This window comes from Rana temporaria, chromosome 1, assembly GCF_905171775.1.
Source record: "Rana temporaria chromosome 1, aRanTem1.1, whole genome shotgun sequence".
NCBI classification, from domain to species: Eukaryota; Metazoa; Chordata; class Amphibia; order Anura; family Ranidae; genus Rana; species Rana temporaria.
Window position 1 is genome coordinate 391400826 of NC_053489.1, and position 26000 is coordinate 391426825.

General features: G+C 39.3%; 1 protein-coding gene across 19 annotated transcripts in view; it reads left to right on the plus strand.

The window, feature by feature from the left end:
* UNC13A (unc-13 homolog A) overlaps positions 1-26000 on the plus strand; it is a 211055-nt gene that overhangs the window by 166666 nt on the left and 18389 nt on the right. For 10 of the 19 annotated variants that reach the window (XM_040322600.1, XM_040322605.1, XM_040322601.1 and 7 more), the window contains 5 exons: positions 8739-8777; positions 9214-9243; positions 11468-11524; positions 15587-15667; positions 23490-23637. In XM_040322600.1, the coding sequence (XP_040178534.1) occupies positions 8739-8777; positions 9214-9243; positions 11468-11524; positions 15587-15667; positions 23490-23637 (355 nt within the window). The remainder of the gene's footprint in view (positions 1-8738; positions 8778-9213; positions 9244-11467; positions 11525-15586; positions 15668-23489; positions 23638-26000) is intronic. The other 9 variants (XM_040322608.1, XM_040322613.1, XM_040322609.1 and 6 more) reach the window with 2 other exon arrangements.

Sequence of the window (26000 nt, forward strand, 5' to 3'; positions counted from 1 at the left end):
TTTTTTTTTTTAGCTAAATAGCTTCCTTTACCTTACTGCAGTACTGGTTTCATGTCCTCATTTTTCATTTTTGCTTTGAAGTAGCTGTAATTCTGCTGTGATCTCCACACTTCCTGGTTGCCTGTTTCCTTATAACCATCATACTGGGAGATTTTCACAGTGGTCTAAGCTGTCATTTCTGTGTGTCTAAAACTCCTCAGAACCAATCAGATTCATTTTAAAAACAAAACACTGCCCTGGATTTGTTTGTTTTTGTTCTGTGAGTCTTCCCGACTCACCTCTCACCCGGAACTTCATGTATGTACCTTTAAAATCGAAAGTGAAACTAGAGGCACATTATATGATAGATTAAATTCAATTTTTAATCATTTTTAAAAGGAATCAGTTAACTTTTATGTCTCTATACCCAATAAACAGTCATTTCAGCAAAAAAAAAAATTTCCTTTAGTGACCCTTTAAGTCAAACACTGCTCCTTCTCCTCATTTGCAGGGTCCAGTTTGACCCCGATATTGGACAAACTGGACATCCCATTGGGACATCATGGCATTTTATTTGTTGGTTAGTCGCCCCTTCCTCTTCCTTCTATTTCAAAAATGCTGTTTGTCAGTCGCCTTCAGTCACTTCACTCACTAAGGATTTAGCCCCATTTCCCTACAATACTTTCAATTGCAAGGATTTCTAATTTAGTTAAAAAGACATGGGGACATTGGTAGGGATTTCACATAATTTGGGGGGGGCTACGCATCTCATTTTGCCCCTCTATACAACCTTGCTTCACTATAGTGCTCCTAATACTTCCCAATGAAAACATAAGCTACTAGAAAAAGTAGTTGAGTTGACAATTCCAGGACATGGATCTTCTAAGCATTTAATCTTACCCATGCATTGCTTCCTCCTCTCAAGAATGGAGATATAAATATATTTCACAATGGTACAGATACCCTTATGATAACCAAAATATGTATCCATAAACATCAAATCTCTGCTGGCCTTCTGGACACAAAAACAGGCACAGTGCCTCATTGATAGTGGTCTTGCCACTGAATCAACCCTGTGTTTTTCAGCAAATAATGCAGTCACAGGTATGGATACTCCCATGTCTGCAGAAGTTTCTCTTATTTCCATACTCCTTGGCTTCATTCCCGAAGCAAAAAAAAGCCTGCTCCACTTCTTTCAACTTTTTTTCGGGCAATTACTCTCACTTGAAAACAGCATGTACGCTAACAAAATCAGAATGGCTCACCGAGACCACCCACCTCCAACTGATGCAGGAATTTGTCTGCTCAACTTTATGACTACTGCACTACATAAAGGAGCATGTGGAGTTTCTGGATCTTTTACCTGAGATCAGCACAGTTTAAGAATATCTTTCAATTAAGATGCTTTCCTAGCAAGTCCTTAGACTATCCACCTTATTTACCTCTGGGCACCTGTTTCTCCCCTCTTTTCTCTCAAGTCCCCTATTGTCTCCTTTTTCAACACTCCCTTCTTTTTCTCTCTAGTCTACCGCTTTTGCTCTCATTTGTTTCCAAAGTCTGTTCTTTTACTCTTTTCTCTAGAGCAGCCTATTTGCCTAAGTGGGGGAAATCAACTAAATATTCTCCAATAGCTGCTTTTTTCCTTGGTCCCCAGATGCCACTCCTGATAACAGTGCTGATCTTAAATTTATTGTCTCCTTATGACCATCTCATCACTTTATATTCTGTGTCATTATAATACCTTGTCTATACACCATATATCATTAAAAGTGGCTGTGTCCCCTCTTGAACAAATAGCTGTTTCTGTTACTTTGTTTTAATTTTTTTTTAGAAAGCTTTATTCTTAGAAAAATACATTGTAGTTTCCCATTAAGATGCATTAACACCTCTGTATTTTGTCACATTGAGGGTGCGGCACATTAGAAAAATATCCTGCTTGTCTGATTCTTAATGGAATTTTTTTAAAACTGTGCCTATCATATAATCTATTACACAACCCAGGGAGGCTTAACCAAATAAAAAACACTGAGGTGTAAATGTAACCTGTATGCATTTACTATACATGTTTAATGTAGTAAACGTATACGGGGACGTGATGTAATTGTTGTGGAATGGTGTGGTGAACTTTTAATGCACTAGGTAAACATAGCTGGAACGTTAAGTGCCTGCATGGATGAGATGTGGCTTAAAGGACATATTAAACCCACAAAACGTTAATATTTTTCAGCCTACCAGTCCTTAGATGGGATAGCTGCATTCGTTTTTTCTTTTATGCAAAGTATATTTTCTGCACGTACAGAAAAATACCTATTTAACTTGCCAAAGTTCCTGTGCCCTAGTAACTTCCTGTGTGTGTGTGTATATAAAATATATATATATATATATATATATATATATATATATATATATATATACACACACACACACATATATACACACGTATACAGTATTGTTGTATTACCAGATACCTTCTGTAAACTACAAAATAAATTCTACCTATGTAATGAAGGGATTAGCAAAGGTTGGCAATCCAAGGAGAGCAGCCTAGTGAAATCATGGCTCCCTTCAAGAATACAGTGGAGGAGAGAGTATAGCCATCCTAGGACAGGAGTGTTTTTTGCAGGGAGACCAGATAATAATCAAGAAAGAGAAAAAAGTTCTACAACTAATAAGAAATAGCTTCATGTATACTAGCAGCTCCTAAACTTGAGTTTAGGAGCTTTTGGCGTTTTTTGAAATTCAACTCCATAAAAGCATATGTGCCAATGTACACATATAGCTAGATTCAGGTAGATGGGCGCATCTTTGAGGCGACGTAGCATATCGTATTTACGCTACGCCGCCGTAAGTCAGAGAGGCAAGTGCTGTATTCACAAAGCACTTGCCTCCTAAGTTACGGCGGCGTATCGTAAATGGGTCGGGCTAAGCGTGTCTAATTCAAATGAGGATGAGGGGGGCGTGTTTTATGTAAATTACTCGTGACCCGACGTGATTGACGTTTTTTACGAACGGCGCATGCGCCATCCGTGGACATATCCCAGTGTGCATTGTTCCAAAGTACGCCGCAAGGACGTATTGGTTTCGACGTGAACGTAAATTACGTCCAGCCCCATTCACGGACGACTTACGCAAACGATGTCAATTTTTCAAATTTCGACGCGGGAACGACGGCCATACTTAATATTGACTAGGCCAGCTATTTGTTCGACTAACTTTACGCCGGGAATTGCCTTACGTAAACGGCGTATCTTTACTGCGACGAGCAAGCATACGTTCGTGAATCATTCTAGGCAAAAATCAGCGTGCACGCCTCTAGCGGCCGGCGGAACTAGACAGCTAAGATACTACAGCGCAGGCCGTCGTATCTTAGCTAGGTTTAAGTGTATCTCAGTTTGAGCATACACTTAAACATACGACGGCTTAGATTCCGAGTTACGACGGCGTATCTACTGATACGCCGGCGTAACTCTTTGTGAATATAGCCAATAGGCTTTTAGCAGAGTTTAGGAGCTGTTGCAGTTAGGTGAAGTTCAACCTTCCTCTACTGACTGTGGGAAAGTCGCATTCAGGATAGGAACGTTTTGACCACCGTCTGCGGGAAAACGCAAAACACAAAAAAAACGCATGGTAAATAACGGCCAAGTCTCAGTGAGCTAACTTTAAATTGCTTTATTTTGCACTGTAATTCTGCCCTTTGTACTAACCTATAATAATTTAATGTACATCAAACACCACACTTAATAAGGACGGTTATTTTGAAGGACAGTCTTGAGTTTATAAAGATAAAAATAATTAATAAAATATTTATTTCATTGAGAGCAGCATCTCTATATGAGCAGTATATCGAAAGAAATAAGCAACTGCGAAATGCAAAACCTTTCCTGCAATTTATTTTCATTTATGTTAGTGTAGGGGTGTATTAAAACCACTGTCAATGTTTTGCCATCTGTTTTATTAGGATGGTTTCCATTCTCTTCCTGTAGACACAACAGAAAGTGAGATGTCTTTCCAATGTAAGGGAAATTCCCTTTTAGGTAGTTTTCATGAGAACAATTGGGAGATCCCCCCTCCATTCCTGTTCTGATGGGAAATCAAAAAGATAAGAGTAACACAAACTGACAGTGGTTCTATCCCCTCACCAAACTTGTGTCTGTAAATAAATCTTGGTCCTGACTTCTGAAGAACTCTTTTGTTCAATGAGGCCTCCCATATTACATGAGCAATGGGCTCAGGTGGTGATAGGCTGAGGGGCCAAACAAGATTTTTATAGAAAGTCAAGAATTACATATGAATTTGAATTCCTATATTTCTGGATCTACTGATCATTTTTAATATCCATTTTCACAGAAGATAACATCTGCTTTTGCATACAGATTCATAGCTTTGCAGTGTATAACAGAAATCAAGGGTAATCCACATTTTTAATTAATCTTTAAAAAACATTCTTTTGCTAAGATTTTGTTTTGGTACAATATGTGATTGACCACATTTTTAATTTTGTCATGGCATTTAAACCTTAAAGCACTAATAACTAGCACACAGGAAGTTAAATTGTGGATTTCCAAGTTTTTATATCGAGTTTTTGTTAAATCACATATGTTTGATACTTCAACATGTATGAGGCTCTATGCACATTGGGCTTAAATAAAAGCCAGTTCCCTTGGCAGTAAAAAAAAACTTTTTGGACAGAATTTGGGTGAGTTTAACAGAGTTTAGCATTTTTTTTGCCAGAAAACTCCAATCAAAAACTCAAACCAGGGTTCTTGTCCTGCCAAAAACTCAAGCCCAGGTTCACACTGAATGCGGGTTAGAAATCGTGCGAGTTCAGCTGAACTCGCACAATTCATACCGGCACTGCAGTCCGACTTTGGGGGCGATTTGACAGACATCTGTGCGGGTTCATGCACAGATGTCTATTCAAATCACCCCTGAAGTCGCCAAAGTATTACAGGAACTACTTTTGGGAATCGGTGCAGTGCCGCAAAGTTGGCGTTGCACAAATTCTAAATGTGCCATTGCCCGGAAAATAGCTGCTGATTTGGCATGCACGTCATATTGTGTGCCATATCAGCCCAATGTGAACGCGGGCTAAACACTGAGCTCAAAATATGCCTGTAATCGTCCAAATGTGCATGGACACATAGGATAACATGGATCTGCTTCTACAGGCAAACACAAAACTCAGCCAGTGTGCATGGACTTTTGTTTGGTTACTAAAGTTTACAATCAAGGAAACACTGGCTGATGACTAATCTGCGCATGTACTATATTAAAATGTAATCAGGATAATTATTTACAAATTGAATTTGTAGTACCTACAGAAAAGTCTTATAATACAAAAAATAGCCTTAAAAAAACTCACATAACTTGGTTTGAAATCTACAGACTTAGCCAGCAAATGGTGCTTACCATAACTTCACTCTTTTCTGCATTTAGCATTGGTTTATGCCTTGTACACACGATCGGAATTTCTGATGAAAAAAGTCAGACGGAATTTTTTCATTAAATATTCCGACCGTGTGTGGGCCCAATCGGACTTTTTTTCATTGGAGTTTAGAAATAGAACATGTTTTATTTTTTTCCGATGGAAATTCTGATCGTCTGTGTGGAACTCCAGAGGAGAAAAAAGAACGCATGCTCAGAATCAAGTCGACGCATGCTCGGAAGCATTGAACTTCATTTTTCTTGGCTCGTCGTATTTTACGTTACCGCGTTTTGAACGGTTGGAATTTGGTCCGACAGTGTGTATAAATTCCATTGGATTTTATCCCATCGGAAAGTCCAATCGTGTGTACAAGGCATAACCGTGCCCAAGCACTGGTTAATTCAAAAAAGCAACAAGCTTTACTTGCAGTAATTGAAGGGCAAATCTTTGTATTTCCTTTTGCATAGAAAAAGGGAAGGTTATATCCCCTGTGAAGTTTGTTTACCATATGTGTAGTATTAGGGAGATGTTCCTTTACTTCCTGTCCCATAGCCAAAACAGGAAGAAGCGGAAATCCTTCTAAAGTGAGGAAATCCCTGACTGTCACCAAGGTCTCCAGGACTAGTGTTCCCTTTGAAAGATTTCCCCTCTTTTCCTTTTCTTTAGAACATGCAGAATTTGTGACTTTCTTTCCCTTTTGGTGATAATGGTCAGGACAAACTCTTTGTTTGTCTTCCTAACAGGGGCACAGACAACAATTGAAAATAAAACTGACAGGTATTCTATCCACTCAATCCAAAACTAAAAAAAAGTCCTGCCTTCATTTATAATTGAAGCTGTGAAGGGATTATTTAGAAAACAAGTGAATTCAAATGTGTTGGAAATAGTTTATAGTATACAGCTGATCATTCCCCTTTCTGCCCTGGTTCACACTGGGCTGCGGGAGTAAAGCCGTGCGAGTTCAGCTGAACTCGCACGATTTCACTCCCGCCGGCAGTCCCGATTTCGGCCGCGATTTAAGAGACATCTGTGCAGGTTTCTGTACAGATGTCTATGTAAATCGCGGCCCGAAATCGCAAAAAGTAGTACAGGAACTACTTTTTGAAATCGGTGCAGCGCCGCAGATGCGGCGTCGCACCGATTAGGACAGTGTCATTGCCGACAATTGCCGGCAAATGCCGCCGATTTGAGATGCGATTTCACATGTGAAATTGCATCTCAAATCAAAGGAAATCGTACCCAGTGTGAACCTGGGCTCAATGTAGAAAAGAAAAAAAATGGTAGTATTCTTGTGGTATTCAGGGAGATGATCATGACAGAACCTGGAAAAGCAGGATTTGAGTTAGTAGAGTTAAATCCTTCACTTACCTTAGACATTTGTGCTGGCCACATATAAAACAACCTATTAAGGTCCAGCTCCTCCTTGCCCAGACCCAGTTCACAACAAACTACATCCTTTTGTACACTCCTTTACATAGTGGCTTTTACCTGCTTGGCATCATCATGTGTTATTTATTACTGTTGCTTGACTGTCTTCCTGTTCCCTCTTTACGTGCAAATTTTGCCTTATGTTACATGCTGCATTGTCTTGTCACATGTATCAGTAACGTCTTATTAGTGTTAAATGTAACTTTAATATCTGCAGCTTTATTTTTTGTATGTACAAAATATAGAAAATCACATCATTTACATTTTTATAATGGGCAAGAACTCTTCAAAAAATGGTTCCTACTTATGTTTGTTGGCTTAGTTCACCTTTACCAAAATACTGCCTGTGCAGGTAAGGGGTGTCTGTAGATAAAAAAATCAAATAAACTGTGCAGCTTTAACCAAAGTTGAATAAAGCCTTTGCTATATGTGTAGGTCATTTGTGTCCACTCATGAAATCTAATGCCTCGTACACACGATCGGAATTTCCGATGGAAAAAGTCAGAAAGAATTTTTTCATCGGATATTCCGACCGTGTGTATGCCCCATCAAACTTTTTCCATCTCACACGACCGTTTTTTCTCTTGGAATAAACTCAGACGGGTTTTTTTCGACGGAATTCCGCTCAAGCTGCCTTGCATACACACGGGCACACCAAATTCCGACCGTCAAAAATGCGGTGACGTACAACACTACGACGAGCCTAGAAAAATGTAGTTCAATGCTTCCGAGCATGCGTCAAATTGTTTCTGAGCATGCATGTTTTTTTCTCCGTCTAAATTCCATACAGAGGAACGGAATGTTCTCTTTCTAAGTCCGTCAGAATTTCCGACGGAAAAAGTCAGATGTGACATACACACGGTCGGAATATCCGATGAAAAAATTCCATCTGACTTTTTTCATCGGAAATTCCGACCGTGTGTGCGCAGCATTAGAAAGAGAACATGTTCTCTTTTTTTCCGACGGAAATTCTGTTCATCTGTATGGAACTCCGACGGAGAAAAAAACATGCATGCTCTGAAAAAAATTGACGCATGCTCGGAAGCATTGAACTTAACTTTTCTAGGCTCGTTTTTGACGGTCGGAATTTGGTAAGTCCGTGTTTATGCAAAACAGTTTGAATGGATTTCCCTTGGAAAAACCCGCCGGAGTTTATTCCGATGGAAACTCTGATCGTGTGTACAGGGCATAACTGAAAAACATTCAAAGATTGCATCTCCTCACTTTGCCTTGTTGCTAGGACGTTGCTAAGACCACCATCACAGAAGTGAGCTCTAGGACACAGAGCTTGGAACTATAGTATCAGGAGAGAGAAAAAACATATGAGGGGGTTTGAATCAGAGAAATTCTTAGCAACATTCTAGCAATATAGCAGGTAGGGGGATGCAATTTCTGGGATTGGTTCAGTCAGGCTTCATGACATATGTAAATGGCCTACACCTATAGAAAGGGCATTATTTACCTTTGGTCAAAGCCACACTGTTTTAGTAAAGATGAACTGTGCTTTTAAGGTCCTGTGTCCATGAGCTTTTTCTCACTTCAGGCAGGTTTGGCATTCTCCTATAAGTCTTTGGGAATGAAAAAATAGCTTGAAGTGGGTCAAATGCGTGTTTGAAGGAGGTCATATGCAAATAACTTCTGAATAATTCCAGAAGCTTCTCAAGCAGATGCACAAGCCCAAAACCCTTCGACACAGGCCCTTAAGGACTAGCATCTCATCATCACACCATCGACCATACTCACATACTGACATTGAATAAAACTTATCTACCTACTCACACTTGCTTATATTGTGATCCCCAGACTTTTTTTTTTTTACCAGCACTTGTTTTTTTTTTAACCAAACACTTGCCTGTGACTACAAAAAAATAAATGATAAGTGACCGACTGTGAAATGTTTCTGCAGGGGACGCTACTGAGAAAACATGGCAAAGGGATAGAGAAGGTAAACCTGTATGCAGACCCATCACTTTTGTTTATTGCAGCATTGCATAGCTGATGAAGCGTTGTATCAGTGGTGAATGCTGAATATCCCTATTGTTCTGGTGCTGCACATCACTGTGGAGAAGCAATGTTGCAGTTTGTTAAATATTTTGCTGTGAGAGGGAGTGGGAATGTGGAGGAAGCTGTTAAGGTCTATGTCGCCACTTGTGTTATGTACAGTAATTTTTTGTCAATTGTATTGTATGTTCTGAGGTAATGGCTAACTGGCCATATAGAGCAGTTAAGCACTGCATAGGCATAACTAGTATTGATTGTGTGCACTGTGTGTAGCTGTTTTGTATATACATGTCCAATTTGTTTAGACATGTAATGATTGTTATTGTACACCTGTATTTCACATTCACACTCACGTGTTAATTCCACACTTCTCTCCACAGAGCAGGGTGAAGCTGCCGTACCATGCAGATGTAAGGACACTGTGTGTGTGTCTGTCTGTCTGCACTTTTCCCATTTCGATTTATGTCTGTACAATCTCCCTTTGTGAGATGTGTTCTAAATTTGTTTCCTTTATGTGTTATTTTTTTAAGTAAAGTTTTGATGTGTAAGAAAGCAAGATTTTATTTGTAACCCCTTTAGCAAGACGTAATAGACACTATGAGGAAAATGTGTACAATCTAAAGAAAATAAAAAAATAGGTGTTACCCAAAGCAGAACAAGGGTCCTCATGTTCAGTATCAAACTGTGACATCAACCTCATGGTATGCCTATCTGTTGGTAATTCAGCTCCTTTTCTTCTCTTGGGCTGATTCATAAAAACTGGGGAAAAATTATTGTTGCCAATAGAAACCAGCAGGGTAACCTTTCATTTTATGAAGAGAGGCAAAAAGGTAGTGCTCGTTTTCTTTTTGGGGGGGATGCTATTGGGATCAGCCTCCATTTCCCTAACTATAAAGACAAGATCTATGGATAGAGAAACTAATATGCCATAAAGGCTAAGAGCCATTGAATTGGATATGCAGATATGATGGAGAGCAGTGATGAGCTTGCGCATGTATATGTGTGGCTCCTGGGTGGAGGCTGCATTGGTGGCGGCTGCATTGGTGGCAGATGATTGTCTTATACAGTTGACAGCTACCTGGCAGGCTCGCACACATGGGTTCAGATCGTGGTCTGAGCACACTCAAGCTCATCCCTATGAAAGAGCTGCAGGCCCTAGATGGAGTATACAAAAACAAAACTGGGGATGGTCAGGGGTGCGTTAATCAGAAGGGGGGCAGAGGGATCCAACCGTGCATCAGGGCCAGTGGGCATGCTCCTACGTCAGCCTTTTTTTAGTTACAATTTTTCCACTGTTATGCCTAGTACACACGTACGGGATTCCCGGCGGTAAAAAGTCTGCCAGGAAACCACGAGGGAAAAACCGAGAACCTGCTCCGTAAGTTTTTCCCCCTACACAAGAGAGCTTTTCCCGACAAGAAAACTGCGATGGAGCTTTGGTTGAGGATACCGGCCGTGTGTATGCTCCATTGCAGTTTTTCACATAAGAAAACTTCTGGGGAAAAGACTGCCGGGAATCCCGGCGGGAAAAAAGATGACTACTGCGATGTAGCATACACTCGGCTGGTTTTCCCAGCCAAAAGCTTTCATGGCAGTTTTCTCGACAGGAAAACTGGTCGTGTGTACGAGCCATAAAACAGCTGTTACCTTACAATCTTAACATTTTTACTTCTGATCACTATCACCACTATCACCAGAACTAACAAAGAGGGTGAATTAGACAGCAGTGAAAATTCAAGAAAGCCTCCCTCTAACCTTTCTCTACTCTACTGAATAAAGACAAAATAAAACATACTTTAAGGATAGTTTATATTACAAGCAATTAATGGCTTGATAAGGGAATGAAAAGCAAAAAATATGAGCGCTAATTAAGAATATGAGTGTGATTGGGGAGAAAGAGGCACCAAAGGGAACAGAATACAGTTAAAAGCAATAATATGATGTGCTTTTCTGTTAAAATAATCAAAAGCAGTAAGTTTTAAGGGAGATCTTTATGTTTTGTGTGTTAAAGCGGGGGTTCACCCTTAGAGGGCACTTTTCCCCCTTCGCTTCCTGCTCGTTATTACTAGGGGAATCGGCAATTTATTTTAAAATATGTGCAGTACTTACCCGTTTACGAGACGCATCCTCTCCGTCGCTTCCGGGTATGGGCTTCGGGAATGGGCGGTCCTTCTTGATTGACAGGTTTCCGAGAGGCTTCCGACGGTCGCATCCATCGCGTCACGATTTTCCGAAAGAAGCCGAACGTCGGTGCGCAGGCGCAGTATAGAGCCGCACCGACGTTCGGCTTCTTTCGGCTACGAGTGACGCGATGGATGCGACCGTCGGAAGCCTCTCGGAAGAATGTCAATCAAGAAGGAACGCCCGCTCCCGAAGACCCATACCCGGAAGCGACGGAAGAAGATACAGCTCGAAAACGGGTAAGTACTGCACCTATTTTAATATAAATAGCCGATTCCCCTAGACCGAACGAGCAGGAAGCTAAGGGGAGATTTTTTTTTTTTTTTTAAATGGGTGAACTCCCGCTTTAAGGATAATATCCTGGATCTACTACTGTGCAAAAAAAAAAAAAAAAACTTGCTCTGTATATACAGTATAATGTTTAATTGTTCAGTTTATTTTTGTTTCTATTAGGGGACCCATCTCATCATCAATGCTGCTAAAGAGCTTGGACAACTATCTAAACTCAAGGTAAGCTTCAACAAAATATATGAATGTTAAAGGCTAAGTTCACTTTTTTTTCTAAATTCCAGCTCCCCTATGTACTCATATACCATTAATGTACCTTGGTTGCAGAAAACTACAACCTTTCTTTGATTTTGAAAATAAGGCCTTCCCTTAGCCCTTGCTGTATTTCTTAGAAAGCTTCATCACGTAGATTTGGAATGGAGAAACCAGTAAGACGCAGAAAGGAGTTTACCAGCTGACCTCCTAAGCACATTAGCACCCTTCACCCTTCAACTACCGTATGTTCCAGAGCTTCTCTGGGGTGATTGCCGTGCGTGGGGCAGCCCATTCATGTGAATAAGCTGCACTATGAGTAAAAATGCTCCAAAACACCCCAAAAAATGCATGCAAGAATGTGAGTTTCCATACGTGGAGATGTGAACAACACCCTAGTGTCCCTGTCCACTTCCTTCTATGTACTTGTATAAAAACGGCCATACACTACGCAATCTGAATGTACAATTTCCTTCAGATATTTTTCTAAACTATGGAATAGGAAGACCCACCTGACCAATCCATCCAATGTCTATTAAATCAGGGAGGCCCTTTTACTACATAGATGATGGGAGATCTAAAGGAGATTCTATAATCAGATTGTATACAAAGTGGGTGGAAGACGGTATTTTAATGAGGAAGGTGTGGTTTAGAGTGGTGAACATACTCTATCACACCCTCTTCTGTAATGCAACAAGCAAGTGAAGGCTTTTGAGAGATGACCTACAGGAAATGAATGCTGATAGATAGACGATATACAGGTAGTGATAGAATCTAAAAAAAAAACATTTAAAAAATTCAAATAAACTGACAAGATTTTAAACCTCCTGTGGATATGTAAGATAAAAGCACATTGGGATAGCTGGGCGAAAAATGGCACTGGAAAACACTTATATTTATTATGAAAAGTAAAATTCTGCCCAAAAAGGTGAACCTATCCTTTAAGGCTAGATGGTTTTACCCATCTCGGTTGCGTATAGACAGACTTCAGATTCTCCTGCCTGTTGTCTCTACATTATTTTCCAAAGTGGTATTAGAAACCTGCCACCTGCCTACACTACTGTACTTTGTGAAGAATATTACCTAATGGAATTTTTAAAACTGTAATTGTGGTAAATTTTAGAAGTCGGTAGAACTGGACTTATTGAACTGCTGAGCTAAACAGAATATTCCCCAAAATATTATAAGACATTTTAAGAGTGGGTTAATATTTTTATATGTGTAATATACAGTACAGCACTCAAAGGAAGTTGAAAAAAGGATCTAATGTGAATAGATCTTAAATGTAGCTATGTTAGCAGGTGAATACTGAGAGTTGAGTCTCACAATATCAGATTATAGTGAAAAAACAGTATATGTGACACAAAAAAACATGAGTGAAAAAAAAGGGAAAAACAAAAAAAAATGGAGTACACACAAACGGGAGAAGGAGGAGAAGCCATTAGATTTGGATTTGTTTACATCGCAACTTGATATCTACGGTCTTGTAAGTGCATAGCTACTTGGCCTATTAAATCTTAACTTTATGGTATTATGCTATGGTCTTTTTTTCTCTGATCATTCGAGATAACAGACACCGCCTCAGACATTCCATAGAGGGCCTGGAGGCCCACTGTAATAGTGATCACATTGATAGGGTAAGGAGACTGCATTACCACTTCTGGGTGCCTTTCTGGTGGATGAAGTTCGCTCTATCTTTCTACATATCTTTTGGATGATCACTTGGATTAACCTGATAAGGACTGATTTATTCCATAAGGATGGATTGTTCATGTTTTTCTATTCATTTAATGTAGTGGGACTCTATTTTTTTTTTCGTTTTTCCCTTTTTTTTCACTCAGATTATAGTGAAAAAACAGTATATGTGACACAAAAAAACATGAGTGAAAAAAAGGGAAAAACTAAAAAAAGATAGAGTCACACTACATTAAATGAATAGAAAAACATGAACAATCCATCCTTATGGAATAAATCAGTCCTTATAAGGTTAATCCAAGTGATCATCCAAAAGATAGGTAGAAAGATAGAGCGAACTTCATCCACCAGAAAGGCACCCAGAAGTGGTAATGCAGTCTCCTTACCCTATCAATGTGATCACTATTACAGTGGGCCTCCAGGCCCTCTATGGAATGTCTGAGGCGGTGTCTGTTATCTCGAATGATCAGAGAAAAAAAGACCATAGCATAATACCATAAAGTTAAGATTTAATAGGCCAAGTAGCTATGCACTTACAAGACCGTAGATATCAAGTTGCGATGTAAACAAATCCAAATCTAATGGAGGCGCGGAGGCTTCTCCTCCTTCTCCCGTTTGTGTGTACTCCGTTTTTTTTTTTTTTTTCCCTTTTTTTTCACTCATGTTTTTTTGTGTCACATATACTGTTTTTTCACTATAATCTGATATTGTGAGACTCAACTCTCAGTATTCACCAGCTAACATAGCTACATTTAAGATCTATTCACATTAGATCCTGTAACCTTGCGGGAACAGACTCCAACGATAGGTGCGTTTTTAAGGGCTTGGTGGCCCAATTTTAAAAAACATCAAAAGTTCACATATACATTTGCAGCCCTCACAGGGGTTCCATCACTACTGCATTGTACAAACTCAAGAGCTTAGCCTCCTGGCTTTCAATCTTGGCATCCGACGGCTTCAGGCCTCTAGCCTAAGCCTAAGTTCTGTTCCTCAGAACACACAGCGTTTCCCAGAGATAAGCTCAACCCTTACTTTTCTCCTAGTCAGCGACTTGCTGCTCAAACATAAAGCGGCATCTGCAACCTGCAGATCTGCACACACTAGCTGCAATCCATGCAGCCTCTCTCTGACTCCTTTCAGAGAGTTGAGAGCTCACCTGGCTCCCAGGGACCAAACTTCCTGTCTGTGGGTGGGCTCTGAGCCACAGCCAGGCCAGCACTAAATAGCTGACCACACAGCTGTGTAATTAAGGCGTCTGTCTCTCCAAAATATGGCGAAAACCAGCCATCCTTCAGGCAAGACAGAACCAAACCATCACAATCCTTTTTTCAACTTCCTTTGAGCGCTGTACTGTATATTACACATGTTTTATAAATTTTTGTATCACAATTTTTTGGTAATGGCAGCTAATTATTCATTATTCTTTTAACACATATCATTGGTGTTTATCATTCATATTCTTGTCGAGCGCAGTGTTTTCCTTGTGTAATATTTTTATATGAATCTAAAAACCAAGAACAATGTGTATTCACCGACCTTTAAAAAAAAACACACAACAGTAACAAGAATAGTTTCTGGATGATTTTGTCAGATGGTATAGACCACTTAGGGAGTCTTATACTAAATCCTGCCTTGTGGGGTAAGGAATTTGGACATAGCTAAGACAATTTCAGATATAGAATTTCCAATATTTATTTGATAAAGCATAAGCGGGGGGCTCAAGAAAAAGTAAAGAAGTTTCACAAATGAGAAGAGGAGTGTAATGTTGAAGATTTTTTAAAAGTATGAAGGAGGAAAATTGATTGAGCATAGGCTTAAGGAAAGGAAAATAGTATACAGGAGAAAAGGAAAAATAGGTAGGGAAAGAGTAGAAGAAATTGAAAAAAGGTGGGGTTGGAGAGAAGGTACATGGGTCAGAGAGTGGGAGGAAAGAGAGAATATAGAATTATAATAATATAATAGAATTATATAATGGCTTGAGGTTTGCATATATGATGCCAATGTTTAAGCATTTGTCATTAGTGCCATAAAGGAAGGCAGTTGGTTTTTGCTTAGTGTACTGCCATTTTCTTCTTCTCCTTAACTACAGTATATATTTGTTCTGTGTTAGCAGCTCTGAAAGTTTCAGGATGGGAGGTTAGCAATGGCAGCTTCTATATATTCCTGAACTGTTTTCTCTAGCATTGTTAACACCTGATTAATGAAGATTTTGCAGTGACGAATCAAAAAGTTATTGTTTCATTTATATGATCCAATTGCAGTCTATAATATAGTGATCATTCTTGCCTTATTAGTCCTTGTACCTATTGACATAATTTGTATTTTTTCCTCATGTAGGATCACATGGTGAGGGAGGAAGCAAAGAGTCTGACTCCTAAGCAGTGTGCCGTGGTGGAGCTTGCACTCGACACTATTAAGGTAATGACTACAACACTACAGGCACATCAAGAAAATAACATCTTCTCACAGTGTTTTTTTTTTTATTTAAAACCACACAAATTCCCAACTGAGCTGATATTCACGGTTAATATCAAACAGTTGAGGCTGTGTGCAGGAGAACTGCTCCCAATCACAACCTCAGCAGATGTAAACAAAAAGTGCTCAGGTTGAGAACAAGGGCTGCTCTCTGAACAATAGTCTTGGGGCATGTAAAATTACTCCTTAATCTGTGTTCAGATAAATCCACCAGATCAGTCTCAGCTCTTTGTTTACAGTTGCTGAGGCTGTATTCGGGAGCAGTTATCCTGCATACAGCCTCAGCTGCCTATTACAAAGGAAGCAGTGGCAAGAGAGAGGAAAAGCAGAGGAAACAAGAAAAAGAAGAATCTGACACACTCTAGAGCTTCCAGCCCCTTTATGACTGATTTTGTAAAAATATTAATTTTACTATCTGTAACACAAGGTTCTTGCTTCAGTTTCTCATACAGTCATTCTATTATTTTATTAGTTAAAGTGGATGTAAACCCTCCATACATCCAGTGAAGTGAACAGCCTCAGATGATACACAGAGATAAACCAAACCTCCCTACATAGGTTTTATATGTATATCTGCTGTCTTCACATTTATATACCGTTTAGAAAGTTCAGATTTAGTTAGATTTTCTCATCCTGGTTAACACAGAATGTGATGTCTGGGCATACAGCCAAGATAGCTAAAATTCATAGGCAGAGACTCTCAGAGCTGTTTCGTAATAGGAGCTGCTCTCTGCTACTCTATTTTAGCAACCTCCTCCTACAAAAGATTCAGGCTGCTTTTGTCTAAAAAGTCTGAGAATTTGTCAGGAGTTCTCAGGCTGATAACAGAGGAACCTTTTCAGAAGAGAGCTATAAGACTTAGCTCATTGAAAAGAGATAACAAAATACCGCAGATACATGTGCCCAGCTCAAATTTCATGAATCAGGTTTACATCCACTTTAATGCATCAGGAGACGCATTTTCAAGGCAAATGGTAGACCTTTTGCACATAACATTTCCTGATTTCTCCTCCACCTTTTGTGAAGTCTTGAGTGGTAGGGCCACTTTTGCTTCTTCTTTTTTTTTTATAAATACTTTACAATAAAGTTGCCTAAAGGGTAAATACATTTCAAAAAGCAGTACACATACATGTGGAGCACAGAGTCTACAAACAGTTACAATTTGACATGGTTTAGGAACTCTGAGGGTTGCTGTGTTGTACATACCATGGTGTATTGGGTGTAAAGCACAATAGAGCTAATAAGCTCAGTTTTCCTTTTTTTATGGAGTAAAGTGAGGTGGGGATCAGGCTACTTCCTGATAGATTAAAATAGGGTTTGGTTAAGGATGGGAGTAAAAGAGAAAACGCGGGTTGGAAAGGAGGGCGGTGTTTTTTTTCCCCTGCTGTAGCAAATTGGATCATGCTCTGCTGGGGTGTTTTGCCTTTCTCTGGATCAACTGTGGGTATGGAGTTGGGGTATGGGATTGTACTGTGTTTTTTATTTTGTTTGTTTATTTATTTGTTTGTGGTTGAACTGGATGGAGTTGTGTCTTTTTTCAACCTGACTAACTATGTAACTATGTAACTATGTGTTTAGGTAAGGGGGAGAGAGAAACAGGGGGAAGAGTTGTATAAGAAGGGATGATAAGGAACAAGAAGAAGAAAGATAGGAATGAGGAGGAGGGATTAAAAAAAAGGAGGAGGAGGGGCATAACAGTGGGTTGACCATGTATATAAGTTTGTTATGTTACCTAAGGTGCCTCTGGTGACATCTATTAAAATATTGCTTTAAGGCTGATTTATTGCTGCCAGGTAGGAATGCATGTAGAAAAAAATTGAGTTGGAGATCAATACTTACTATTTGTTAACACCATACTGTGTGTGCAATATACCCATATGGTGTCCCAAACTTTGCAGACTCACCAGTGGTAGGTGCGGTCTCTGTGCCTAGTAAATATACAGGAAAAAGAGTTACAGGGGAAGAATTCCCACTGTGAAGAGACAACGTTGTCTAATTTTAACATTATCCTGGTGGTGGTGGTGGGTACCTGGTCTTGGCCACCTTTTTTGTATTAAATAATTTTTCTAATAAAATGTATCCCATATTAAGCAGCATGGTCTGCCTGTGTCTCTTCACAGTGTGAATCCTTCCCCTGTAACTCTTTTTTCAGATAGGAATGCAGTTTCGGTCGAGCTTGGGTCCACAGTAAACCCATTAATGGTTTGCGGAGCAAAATAAATGTATTTTTTCCTGTGGGGAGGCATGTAAAAGGTTGATTAGCAGACAGGAGATTGTGAGAGACACCGGGGGAGCTTTGTTGCCCCATAACACAAAGTGGCAAAACAAGGACTTTTATATCCCAGCTGTTAAAGATATGACATTTTAGTTGTTGGGTTTACTTCTATTTTCACAAACTGTGCTTGAGTTCTTTAAATTGCATTGTAAGTATTTTATAAGTTTACAACTTCATGCTTAAAGCGGGGGATCTGTGGGACATTGTTATTTTTTTTTATTTGTGCATCTAATGCCGCGTACACACCATCACTTTATGTGATGAAAAAAAACAACGTTTTTAAAAACGTCAATTTAAATGACCGTGTGTGAAAAACGGCAAAAAAAATTGAAGCATTCTTCAATTTTTTGTGTCGTTTTTCAAAACGTCGTTTTTGTTTCACAAAAAATCACCGTGTGTAGCAAAAACGACGTTTTTAAACCCGCGCATGCCCAGAAGCTAGTTATGAAGCGAGCTTCAATGGAAAAAAGTGGTGAACGTAACCTTGCATTGTGAAAAAACGATGGTGTGTAGGCAACGTCGTTTTTGAAAATTGAAGTTTCAAAAATGTCGTTTTTTACTTCACAAAAAACATCGTTTTTTTTCATCACATAAAGTGATGGTGTGTACACAGCATTAGGGTTTTAAGGTTGGCAACCTTGTACTCACGTGTCTTATGTTTCGATTCATCCGCACTGTTAATCGGCCATAAATAAAGATTTATAAAAATTGCTGCTGGAATGTTCCATTTTGCTTGTGGGCATTGTGAAGCCCACAAGCAAATACTTCCAGGAAGTCCCGCATGAGTAGTGTTGACAGCGAGCAGCCGTCAACACTGCCATCACAACGGGCGGCATCATAAAAAGTGCACGCCCCGTTGTGACGGCATGCACAGCATCATAAATATTAGCTATAGCTCAGAACGGCGGAATTAGTGAAATCCCGTGAGATTTCGTCGTTAGGAATTGTCTCCTGGAAAGCATGACATGATGCTCCCAGGAGACAGTGCGAACAACTCCCAGCAAACACTGGGGCGCTGGGGAAGAGAAGAGACACGCCCACTCCCACATGAGGGATACCAGGAAGTGTCTTCTTCAAACAACAGAATCACGGTATTTGAATGCAACAAAAACATTTTAATAGCCAAATGTTTATGTATATAATGAGCTAGTCTGGATAAGCTGTATTTAGGGTGAACCTCTGCTTTAAGGTGATTACAGCACATGAGACAGTTGTTGCCGAAAGTCTGTCAAGGAGCAAAAATAAAGTGCAAGAATGCTGTGCATTTAAAGCACCTCACATGACATCACTAACATTCACTGCGTAAATAAAATAAAAGTTTGACATGCCCCAGTTAGGCTTATTATTCATGATTAAAACTATCCTCTTGCTAGGCAATTTTATATGTCATTACTAATAGGGTTAATGAAAAAAGTCAGTATGACTTAACAGAACAGAAACAGCACAAGCAGAAAAAGCTTTGCTGGGAACTCATTTCCCCATGTACCCCTATAACCTTTTCCACTCTGTAATGCACCATTTTTTTTGCTAGAGTCCTTATGTGATGGACCCCTTCTCCTGTTGGAGAAGACTCATTTATATTTTTCCCCGGATTTCCTTCCGTCTTTAACACGTCTATTGAGATCTGACTGATCTTAGGGCCGGCCTATAATGTGGTCCATTCCAATACCACCTAGATTCTGAAGACTCCTTTTGGGCTATGCCCACTACGACAGGCAAAGCCAGGACCCTGGACGGTACTAACGATGTGGATAAGGTATGACGGGGTTGTATCTATACTTATTACCAGGATATTTACAACGTCAATTCCAAAGAAGTTGGGAGTGAAATCTACATAAAAACAAAATGCAATGATTTGCACATCTCATAAACTCATATTTTATTCACAATTGAAAATAGAAAACATTTCACACATTTAAACAAAAAAAAAAGGTCATTTTGAAATTGTTGGCAGCAACATGTCTCAAAAAAGTTGAGACAAGGCAACACAAAGCTGGCAAAGTTACTAGTACTAACAAGGAAGCACGGAAAATAAACATTTGCAACTAATTAGGCTAACTGGCAACAGGTCAGTAACATGATTAAGTATGAAAAGAGCATCTTAGAGTGTCAGAGTGTCTCAAAAATAAAGATGGTCAGAAGTTCACCAATCTGGGAAAAGCTGCGTCTAAAAATTGTTAAACAATTTCAGAATAATGTTCCTTAACATTAACCTCCCTGGCGGTATGATTCTGTCTGGAATTACGTACCAAAAGCGGTACAATTATTTTGCAAGGAAATTTGGCGTTTTATACTGTAGGCCTGTAATTTTTAGAAATAACTCACTTAAATCTGACCAAGCAAGAGTCTTGTAGGCATCCCGGGTATGATTTTTTTTTTAAAACAAAATTATAAATTATAATATAATAAATAATTATAAATAATTATAACAAATAATAATATAATTATAATAAAAATTATTCAATAATGTAATCAACTCAAAATCACTGAAATTTGCTCAGTTGCAGAATTGTCGCTGTCATTATTATTATTTTTTTATGACGAATTTCCCCACAAATCGCTATCGCACAATTCTGCAAGTGATTATAATTTATTATCGCTGTTTTCTAGCTGATCTAAAACCATTTTTGACATAAAGGGACACTTTTGGACAATCTACAGTTTTTAGGCAGAAAGAACATTTTTTATTATATAAAAGTACATGTAGGGCACTGGGCAGACCACTAGGGACAAGGGGGGTGTGTATTTTTTACATACAGTACTGTAATCTATAAGATTACAGTATACTGTATGTAAAGTGTTTGTTTACTTTTTTGAATTTGGCGCCGTTCTCCGCCCCTGTGCGTCGTAACGTTGCAGGGAACGGAGATCGGCGGCACACGGGGACACTGTGAATCGAGCGAGGAGGTCCCGCTCGCTCACACAGCGGGGTGGCATCGCTGGATCCAGAGACAAGGTAAGTAACGTCCACCCCGAGCGTGACTCGGGGATACTGATCCTAACATTGGAAACCCACCCTGAGTCACGCTCGGGTTTACCGCCAAGGGGGTTAAATTGCAAATACTTTAAATATGTCATCATGTACAGAACATAATATCATCAAAAGATTCTGAGAATCTGGAGAAATCTTTGTGCGCAAGGGAGAAGGCCGAAATGCAGTATTAGTTGTCAATGATCTTCAGGCCCTGTGATTGCACTGCATTAAAAACAAGCATGATTCTGTGATGGACATCATTGCATGGGTTTAGGAATACTTCCAAAAATCATTGCCTGTGAACACAGCTTGCTGTGTTATCCAAAAAGGAAAGGTAAAGCTCTATCATGCACAGAAGAGGCTATATCTGAACATGATTCAGAAACAGTGCTGTGTTCTCTGGGCCAAAGCTAATTTAAAATGCTGTGTTGAAGAGTGGAAACATTTCCTGTGGTCAGATAAATTGAAATGTTACTTTCTATTTAATGGCTACACACCGCATCCTCCAGACTAAAGAGGAACAAAAGAAATGGTGAATGGCAACATCTATATTAGTGTTGTGCCACATCCAATAGTCAAGTAGGGGAAATCTCTCTTCTGTACTAGACTAAAGAGGAGAGGGACATTTTATCAGCTTAGTTAAAGAGCTTTCCTCTCTGATGGTATGGGGATGCATTAGTGCATATGGAATTGGCAGCTTGCACATCTGTAAAGGCACCATCAATGCTGCAAGATATATCCAGGTTTCAAAGCAGCATATGCTCCCAGACAATGTCCTTTTCAGGAAAGGCCTTGCATATTTCAGCAGGGCAATGCTAAACTACAAATGGCATCTATGACTACACTATGGCTTCATAGTAGAAGATTCTGGGTGCTTAACTGGCCTGCCTGCAGTCCAGACCTTTTACCAATTAAAAATATCTGATGCTTCTTAAAAGGAAAAATAGCACTTGGAATTCTATATCAGGCAAGAATGGGACAACATTCCTCTCCCAAGACTCTAGTAACTGGTCTCCTCATTTCCCAGACAATTTCAAAGTGTTGTTAAAGTAAAAGGGGATCCTAAACTCTGGTGAAGTAATGGTGTGTATGCTTAGCCACTGCACCTCTGATTTTTTAAGGGTTCACATCTTTTTGTGCACAGAGGGTCTGATGTTTGTTTTCTGTAACAATCTGGTTCCTTTTTCACTTCAGATTCAGTCTTTTTACACCAGGGCATGCCTCTCTCTCTACTCTCACCTACAAGGTGATATTCCTTACAGTCAGTACAAATCACATCTTCCAATCAGGTGTCATATTTGTACCAGAAAAATAAGGGAGCTCGTAGATGCTGCCTCATCATGGGAATGAGTAAGGGATAAATAGTACACCTGGTTACCTGTCCACACAAAAGTTATGGACATATTAGGTCAATGACATCAGTCAGAATTCTTAGCCCCACAGCCTACATTTAGCTAAATGTGGCCAGAGATGTGTCACTGGTTGCTAGAACATTGGCAGCCACCATCATCCTGGCAAATACAGCCCTGAGCTGGAAGCTGTCATTATTAAGTGGCAGTAGTAATGAATGACTTCCTGTACAATCAAAGGTTCTCTGCAAAAAGCGGTCAAACGGTCCCTTAAAGTGATTGTAAAAGCAGAGGCATTTTTTATCTTACTGCATTCTATGCAGTAACATATAAAACCTTCTGTGTTCAGCAGCTCCCCTCAGCCCCTCTAATACTTACCTCTGTCCAGCGATGTTACAGGAGAGACCCGGCTGCCTAGGACTACATTCTCATTGGCTGAGACAGCAGCAGAGCGCCATTGGCTCTCGCTGCTATCAATTAAAGTCAATGAGCCAATGAGAGGGGAGAGGGGGCGGAGCCTACCGCGGCTCCATGTCTGAATGGACACACATACTGTAGCTGTGGCTCGGCTCTGGAGCCCCCTGTAGCAAGCTGGTTGCTGTGGAGGCACTTGTCAGGGGGGCCAGGCGAGCCAAAGAGGGATCTAAGAAGAGGAGGATCAGGGCTGCAAAACCATTACACAGTGTAGGTAAGTATAACATGTTTATTTTTAGGCAAAGAAATAGACTTTAGTATCACCTGTTTATAGTGCAGAGCTAAACCTCAGGACAAACCCTGCATTACCCCAAAATTGTAATTCATACCACTGTGAGCCACTGCATGTGAACACTTACAGGTTGTAGCCAGCAATCTTTAGTTGGCTGTTATGTTCTTGCCCTGTGCGCCCCTAGTCCTTTTTGTCCCCTTTATTTGTACCAGTATCTCCACAATGTGTCATGCAGGCCACAATTCCCTGGTGTCATGCAGGCTTCTTCACCTGCTGTCAATAATTGCCAATTTTCTGAGTAACAGTGTTTGAGGGGAAGTCACAGCACAGCCTTTAGTTTTGGTTCTAGGAATATTGGTGATCCAAAATGCATTAATGGCAGTGACATTGATTCCGTTTTTTTGTCAGGGTGACTGGTGACTGTTGTGCCACTCATTGTACCTTCTTTTCTTTTAATACAGCAATATTTCCACGCTGGAGGTGTTGGTCTTAAAAAGACTTTTTTGGAGAAAAGTCCTGACCTGCAGTCTCTGCGCTATGCACTCTCTCTATATACACAAGCAACGGACACACTCATTAAAACCTTTGTCCAAACACAGACTGCTCAGGGTAAGACTTTTTTCATATGTTTTATATAATCATTTTAACTGTTTTTTACATTCTTGGTGATGTAATACTTTGACAGAAAACATATATCCGTTTTATCATTATTGTGTATCTTTTATTTACTCCTCATTTTTTATTTCCTAATTGAAAACAACAGAGAAATGTTACTATCAAAACTGATTAACTTGTGCATTGCACCAATACCAAATTAGCAGTTGGTCTGTATAAAAAACCATGGCACAATCAAAGCAAAACACATAATCCATAACAGAAATACACATTATGTACATTAGTATGTTTTTTTTTAGATGTGTTATGCTGATTGCATTGTTTTCCAGTGCTTATAGTTTATATTTTTTTAAACTGATTCATTTTACGCATCAAAGTAAATTCTTGCTATTGTAATGTTGCATCAGATTTTTCTGGTTTGTGATATAGCATTTTGGTGGAAAATGTACTTATAGGTTTACCATGGAATATGGTGGTAACACTAGCTTTTTTTTTATGACACTAATAATAGTTTCCGATGTTTTTACATTGAAAAACATGCCTACTGCTTTTTTATGTAGAATGCTGTGCTATGCTATGCATACATACCATATGATATGCCCATATTCCCCAAGGCAATTTAAGTCAGATTCACTGAAATCTATGAACATTTTAAAGGGAAACCCTACTGAATTAATAATACTCAGTTACTTTAAAGCGAAAAAAAGCAGTCATTCTTCTAAGCCACTTTACATAACGTTTTATGCCAAGGACACGTAGTAAAACAAAACATTTTAGTTTGTGTTTAGATGTACTAAACAGACATAACAATTTTGTTAAGCCGAATGTAAAAGGTACTACAATGTTCTATGTGACTCAGATTACAGTCATTGGGGTAGGATCACATGATGACAGTGGTGCATGGTCAGAAATTAAATACTGGAAGAGTAAGAAGGATACATGCACACCATGTTTTTATATGTTGTTTTTCTGTGTTTTTTGCCTTATATCTATGTATATTTTTTCATGTCTTTTATCCTTGTGTTCTTTGCTTTATGTAATAGTCGCTTTGGAGTCCCTGAAACACAGAAAACCATTACTCATTTTTATAAATCCCTATTTTATGCAATCAATATGTAAGCTATACTCCAGCTGCAACAGTCCACAATGAACCTTTTGATGGCAACATCACTGCATTAACTAAACTTTTGCAAATACACAAAAACATTATATACTAGGTTTTAGATTTTTTCATATTCATAAAATTTAATAAATACATGAAGACTATCAGTTAAACATCTAAAAAAAAAACTAGTACATGTAAGATATTGACATTTAAAAATAAGAGCTGAGTTACTAAGCTTGATTTAGATAAATAAAAGCTAGCTGCTTCGTGGTTGATGTTGCATTCATGATCATGTTAGACAAGACAAAGTGAACACTATAGTACAAAAATACTGTGCTATGCTGAAAATGACTGTATCAGTTAAACATCAGTCAAGGCTAATGCCGCATGCACATGACCGTTTTTAATGGTCTAGAAAACACAAAGTTTTTTTCAAACCGATTATTGTTAAGCCGACTTTGCCTACACACAATCGAGAAAAAAAAAATGCTCTAGCAAAGCGCGGTGACGTACAACACGTACGGCGGCACTATAAAGGGGAAGTACCATTCGGATGGCACCACCCTTGGGGCTGCTTTTGCTGATTTCGTGTTAGTAAAACTTTGGTGAGAGACGATTCGCGCTTTTCAGTCTGTTACAGCGTGATGAATGTGCTATCTCCATTACGAACGCTAGTTTTACCAGAAAGAGCACTCCCGTCTCATAACTTGCTTCTGAGCATGCACGTTTTTTTTCACGTCATTAAAGCCCACACACAACCATTTTTTACAACGTTAAAAACGAAGTGAAAATTTAGAGCATGTTCTAAATTTTTAATGCCCATTTTTGTACGTCGTGAAAAATGCTCTGGAGCCCACACACGTCGTGTGTACGCGGCATAAGCCCCACTTGACAGAGATTTTCTCCAGAAAGGCTGCACATAGATTTCCTGGAGAACATATGTCATCTGACAATGTTTGATCATTCCACAAAGGCAAAAAATTAGGCTACTTTGCAGATCACCTACTTTGTAAAAAAATGTAGCGCTTTCAGGTCTACTCACAAATGTGTTCACATCACTTTCACCAAGATTCACACATTTTTACAAAATATTAAATTAAAAGATGCATGAAAGTTGTGTGAATCTTAAGTGAAAACATTGATGAATTAGACCCCTTTGTTTTTTAACATAAGGATTTTTTCACCAAAATATGTGAATCCCAGCTTTACACTTGGCCATTTAAAAACTTGGTAGATTCTCATTTACTGCAAT